The sequence below is a fragment of the Nanorana parkeri genome, unplaced genomic scaffold, assembly GCF_000935625.1.
Source record: "Nanorana parkeri isolate BGI_ZX_2015 unplaced genomic scaffold, ASM93562v1 scaffold1070, whole genome shotgun sequence".
In the NCBI taxonomy this organism is placed as follows: Eukaryota; Metazoa; Chordata; class Amphibia; order Anura; family Dicroglossidae; genus Nanorana; species Nanorana parkeri.
In genome coordinates, this window is record NW_017307338.1 from 308,005 (window position 1) to 314,710 (window position 6,706).

A 6,706-nucleotide genomic window follows, 5' to 3' on the forward strand; every position below is an offset into this window, starting at 1 on the left:
CCCCCAGCCCCCCACATAACATTTAAAGTAGAAAGTGCTGGTCCTTTTGCACATTGTTGTCATTTGTACCAGTATTCACAGATATCTTGGGCACGTACACCTCTGGAAGGTGTTTTAAACACATTGATTTATTTTACTAGATTCATTTGGAGTATTGCCCACATCATTTCATAGCTGGAGGATGTCCAGCATCATCTAGTGTCTTCTCTCTAGCCCGACTGTCCCTGGCCCACCCCTTTCAACTTCAGATATTTTAATCATGTTACTTAGGGTTCTCTGCATGCAAATGCAGTCTGCATAGAAAGAACCACACCTCTAAACTGACATCCAACCTTCAAGACATTTCATATTTGCATGTCTCCTCCAAAGAGCCAGCTCACTGCATGCATCAAGGTTGAGGGTTCTTCAGAAGAGTACTGAGGCAGGGTGCTGTTATGTTTTCAGGGGGCTATGTACAGCACCCTGCTGACCCTTCCCACCAGCAATGACCTGGTATGTAATCACAATGGAAAGGTTGTATTTAGCATGTTGATAAGTGGGGATGAAGGAACCATGCAGGGAAAATATCACCAGATTAAACTTCAGCTTTATCTCAGAGTGAGAAAACATCTACATTTAGAATATTGACTGAGCTGTCGTTGCAACTACTTACACTCAGCTTTGGCACAGATAACACAAGCAGTGGTGCTGTTGAAGAAATGAAGTAAAGCTGCAATAGCTGCACTGATGTCTGTGTTGCTGGGATGAAGGTTCAGAGTTGTGAATCGCTGAAACTGGAGTCTTAACATTTCCTCAGGGGATACTTTAATGTGCGGTACCTAATGAAATAAAAATACCAAGAGCAGTTAGATTATGGGTTAAGTGAAATACAAAGAACTTATGAAAAAAAGGAAAATGGACAGAAACTGGAGTTAACAAATGAGTACTAGGAATGGCTAGTATTAGGAGTAGAGAAGAAAGTAAAACTAAATTAAACAAAAAATGAATAAACCTGAAATAATCAAATAAAAACATGTATGCCTCTAAAACAGACTAAACAAGACTACTAAATCTGAAATAAAATTAAATATCATGCTTATGCGCAATGAAGTCCATTCCACTGCAAATGCCGTCATTGTTTGTCTTTCATGCTTACTAAAGTCTGGAGGAGTTCGAAGTCTCTGTGCACCACTTATCAACTCACGTTAAAAAAATGATGAATAATTAACACAGAGGTGTTTATTTATTACACGCAGGCATTCTGCTGTGTGAAGGAAAATATTCACATCCCATTTATCCAGGTTCTAAATCTTTTACATATTAGCCTGCATATTGCATTAAATGGCCCTTTTATATAAGCCAATCCTTACTGTAATGATAAAACAATGATAAAACAATGACAACATCAACAACAATATTAATACTACAGTACGTGGGCAGCATCTGTTTACTAATTAGATTAAGGACCCTTTCACACAGGCTTAATCTGGTCTGCCTGTGAGTCTGATCAGAAGCCCAATGTTAGTCTATGGGCAACCATATGTAAACAGACGGGCGTCCATTTACACCTGGTTACCCCCAGCTCCAGCCAGGTCTGGAAAAACAAATGGATCAGAGATCCATTTCGCTGGACCTGAACATGTCAGAGCAGGGGTAACCAGATGTAAATAGATGCCAGTGTGTTTAGATCTGGCTGCCCATAGATTAACATGAGTCCGGCAATGTAATTTTTTCCTCCATCGCCCATCACCCTTGTGATATCCGTTCCAGTCAGGAGAGGATGCATGTACAGATCCCTTCCTGATCCGAACCGTGTAAAAGGGGCCTAAGTAATGTGTTCAGGTTAGTTTGATCCTTGTGGCCACTGCCATTTTGAAAAAAATAGCTGCAGTTCCCAGACACAGAGCACTATTGAGAGCTGGCAAGTCTATGTAGTTTGTGTTAAGCTGTCCATGTACTGTTCTATTTTTTTGTTCAGCGTTGTTCGAGGAATCCCCACTGTTTCCATTGTATTCTGACAGCTGCCGCCGGCTGCTGTCAGAATACCCAAACAGAGCCAGCAGCTCATTGGCTGCAGACTCTGTTCGTTTGAAGATTTACCAACCAACTCCTTCAATCAGCTGATTGAGGGATGCCAGCCATAAGGGTGGCGACACTGGCACCCACTGTGCGAAATTCAACTAGTTCCTGAAGAATCAGCTGAAATTCACACAATGTGTGGCCAGCTTTATAGAGTCACTGGTTATTCAGGGCCAGGTCACCCACAAGATGACCTAAGAAAGTGCCTTGAACCTGGAGGGTGTCCAGGGGCCTCAATGCTTTACCATTTTCTGAATTGTTGAACCCACTTCTAGTCGGCTTTTCAAAGTACTGGTATTAGAGTTCCTCTCAACAATATAATGAGCAAAGTTGGAGGAGCTGGAAGGAGCATAGCCTCTGCACCCTCCTCTCTTGTTATTGTGGAGCCTTCACAGGCAGAAAGATTCTGTTGGAGGAGGAAGCTGAAGGAGGAGGGCAGGATCTGCAGTCTCCTCCCTCTATTCATACACAGAGAGGGCACTTTTTGATAAACTGTTCCGAGGAGATAAAAGCTTAAAGTTGAACTCCAGGCCTATCTTCAGTGTTTTGCAGTTGTACAGCCCGCTTACCTGTACTGCAAATGCCTAGTCTCATTTCACTGCACACTGTGAGCAAGTCAGATAGAGCACACCTCATTTCCTGGCTGGAGGATGTCCAGAATCATCTAACCCCTTTCCACCCCAGCCTTACTGCCCCTGGCCTGCCCCTTTCTTTCATTGGATTTCAGTTCTTTCACTCATATAGACTAATCATCATCACATGTGGGCTTTACACCTCAGACTATCTGTTGTTTTCAGGAAGCTCTGTATAGCCCCTATCCCCAGTAATGACATCACCATGTCTAAAATAAAGTATGTAATGAAAATGGAAAGGTTTCATTAAAACAAATTAAAAAGCATGTTGTTGAAGGGGGATGGATAAACTAAAAAAAGGCAAAATTAGGGATGTTCATATACCAAGTACTGTACTTGGTACAAGTACAGATACTTTTCCAGCTCCAAGACTAGACTAGAGAAAAACTCAAAGGTTAGGAGGCAGCTGCCATTTTTAAGCATACGGGGCTCCTGGTATTTCTGCATACCTGTTTTAATGTACGATTTTGATTTGTTTTTATATTTATATATTGTATAATTGTATATTATTAGGGATGCACCGATACAATTTTTTCCAGGCCAAGTACATTTTTGTATAGTGTCATGTGACAGTTTTTCTAAAACAATACAGACTAATGATTTCAGGACAGTGGTGGAGCGCCAGGGCCCTGTCACAACTGCAACCCTGGTTGTTCTCGTGAAAATGCCAAGTATCAGCACTGGTATCTGAACTGGTATGTGAGCATCCCTAGGCAAAATATAAGCCAATGAAACTTCAGCTTTAAATGCTTCTGTAACTCTTTTATCTCCACACACCCTCTTTTCTGGGTCCTCAGTGATTCACTGTAGATAGCTGCCAATAGTAGCTGCTGCCAGAAGTCTCTGTGCTTAGCTACTGACATTCATACACATAGGGCAGGGTCACAGCAAGTATCCTGACATTGCAGCAAAATTTTACAGGGAGTTACTGAGGAGGAGATGCTGTGGAGACCAGTACCTTCCCAACTACAGAAAACTGTGTCCATAATATACGCCTGTGACTAAAGTCTTCCTAATTGCTGATCGCTATATATAGCTGCTTTTCCTGTTTTGATCACTAGGGAAGCATGGTCCTGCTCTCATTAATGTATGTTGCAGGTCCTAGACTTGCTGTGCTATACTTCCATCCTCCTGTATGCCAGAGATAAGAAAGGTCGGAGGTCACAGGTTTACACTGATAACCTTGTAAATATAGAAATTGGCTTGTTTTTATGAGGAAATCACTCAGTGCGTTCTGATGGCATTCATTGTAAATGGCATCCCAATGCAATGCACAGTAGCGGGTATCACACAACACACTGCATCCCACCACAAAACACATTTCCTGAGGTTAAACAAAAGGGCGCATATCCAGTTTTTTGTGTTGAGGTGTGATGTCAGTCCATTCAAAATGAATAGGCTGCACATCTTAACAAAAGGCAATGTTTAACATTTATCAGGATATAAGGGAGAATACAGAATGTGGAAACAGTGATGTGCCTAGCATATCTGACACCTGGGGCACCTTTTTTACACCCCCACCCCCCATATACTTTAAAGTTAGTTTTGTTGTATTCAGGGAACTAAACATCATGCACGCCAGGGGTGGTAGTAGAATTAAATGGTTGAGGGTGGATAGCAGCAGCAGTAAGTACAGTTGAATCTTTATGCAGGGTTAACGAACTTGGCATATCAATCTGCCTGACATGCAGGAGCTCAGAGATGCTATCTCTTGCATAGTTACCAATATTTGAAAATAGTTAGGAGAGATGCCTTGAAGGCGACAAAAGGCAAAAATGAATGGATGAGACATGTGAGCACACTGACAAGCCTGTTTGAAAGTCCAAAGCTCTTCTTTGTTGCATGATTACATTAAAAAACAATATTTCAGGACCACACAGGTATTCATCATGCAATAAAGAAGGTATTTGCACTAAGAAACAAGGTCATTAGTCTGCTGACAACATATCACGCTGTAACCAGTTAGCAGCATGCATTTAACGGTACTATTGAATCCAGCATGGTGTGCAAAAGGAATACACTTCATGTCGACACAAAAAAAACAAAAAACACCTAGAGGTATAAAAGTGGGTGTCACTTCATGGTGTATGGCTTGTAGTGTTGGAATAAACTAAGCCCCAGCATTGGTGTCTTTAGCATTAATAGTAGCCCCAAAATCCCAAGCAGTGGTTTCAATATCAGTAGTCATAAGCCCTATCATTGGTGGCCAGTGGCAAGCTGTAACACCACAACATTTGTGGTCATTGTCTGGCTGAAAAAAATACCCCACTCCCCATGCATTAGTGGCTGGCTGTAACAATACTAATAATACCCCCCAGCATTGGTGATCAGTGGATGGCTGCATTGGTACTATGAGTGGGTGAAATTTTCGACATGCTTGAAAACGTTTGGATTATGCAGTCTGCAGACAAGAAATAGGTACACTTGTTTTATTTTGTACTTTTGTATTATGAAATTATGTTTAATGCAAAAGCACATATAAAATACAGTTATTTGATATTTATTTTGCAGAATTCATATAGCAGTGACATATCAGGCAGAACTTTATTCAGATCCATTTTTGCTGTGACTTTGTATATGTGAACAGACCTAGGATGTAAATAAGATGCTGACCTCCATAATGCAAAATTCCAACTTGGCTAAGGAATTAATTGTGAGAAGTTAATGATCCATGGCTATCTGCTGTAGTTGTTTGTACATACATTGCCCATTCATTGAATAAATGTCTCAGGAATATAGTATAGTTACAGAATATTTTGATAATAAGCCCACCTAGAATCAGGGTTCAGTTCTGGTTGCTGCACCCAGCACACCCTAGCCATTCTGCATATCTGTGGCAACTGCAACAGGCACCCTCTAACTAGTGGTACCTGGTGTGGACTCCTCCACCCCCGCTAGGTATGTCACTGGAAGGAAGAGCTTACAATCTATTCGAGTATAAGGAAGGATACAGCAGGTGGAAGAGCTTGCAATGTTTTAGGGTATAGGTGAGGATACAGAAGGTGAAACAACTTACAATCTATTACGTTATAGGAAAATATATAGAAGGTGAAAGAGCTTACAATCTATTAGGGTACAGGAAAAGATACAGAAGCTTGAAGAGCTCACATTCTATTATAGTTTAGGGTACTAGTGAGTGCGGTGGTGTGGTACCATTATATTTTGGTAAATCAGCACACTTATAGAGAATATTATATATAGAATATCTTCTTCTAAACATTAGATATGACATTAGTACTGTATGGTCTTTTCAATAATATTTTTTGATACACATGGAAAGGAATAATGCAGGGGTGCCCACAATTTTGGTGTTAAGATCTACTTTTCAAATGACGAGCTACATGAGATCTACCAATGAAAAAAAAACCCTCCCTCGCTTTCTCTCTCCTGGCTGTCTCTCTTTGTTCATTCTCCTGGCTGTCTCTCCTCTCTCTCCTGGCTGTAATTCCTCGCTCTCTTGGCTGTCTCTCTTTTCTCTCTTGGCTTTCTCTCCTTGCTCTCTCTCCTGGCTGTCTATCCTTGCTCTCTTCCCTGGCTGTCTCTCCTCTCTCCTGTCTGTCTCTCCCCGCGCTCTCTCCTGGCTCACCTTGCTGTATTTTGCAACAGGCTGTGTAAAATAATATTGTTTGATGTAATACATAGCACTTCAACCACCAGTATCCACCAGAAAGGTGTCAGGGAGCTTGGCTCAGCAGACTCAGGCTAATAGGTAATCATGTGTGCACAGCTAAATAAATATACCAAAATGGAATAAAGGGGCCGCCATTCACACCCTTCGTGATCTACCAGCATCAACTTTGAGAGCTACTGGTAGATCACGATCTACCTAATGGGCACCCCTGGTTTAATGCATACAATTTAAAAAACATGCTTTGAGACTTTACAAATCTTTATTGTATTTATTGATGTACAGCAGGGGTGCCCATTAGGTAGATCGTGATCTACCAGTAGCTCTCAAAGCTGATGCTGGTAGATCACGGAGGGGGTGAATGGCGGCCCCTTTATTCCATTTTGGT

General features: G+C 41.5%; 1 protein-coding gene across 2 annotated transcripts in view; it reads right to left on the minus strand.

Moving 5' to 3' along the window:
- The window catches only part of GRIK4 (glutamate ionotropic receptor kainate type subunit 4), a 102,934-nt gene that overhangs the window by 45,936 nt on the left and 50,292 nt on the right, over positions 1-6,706 (minus strand). For both annotated transcript variants that reach the window (XM_018567595.1, XM_018567594.1), the window contains exon 5: positions 653-818. In XM_018567595.1, coding sequence (XP_018423097.1) covers positions 653-818 — 166 coding nt within the window. The remainder of the gene's footprint in view (positions 1-652; positions 819-6,706) is intronic.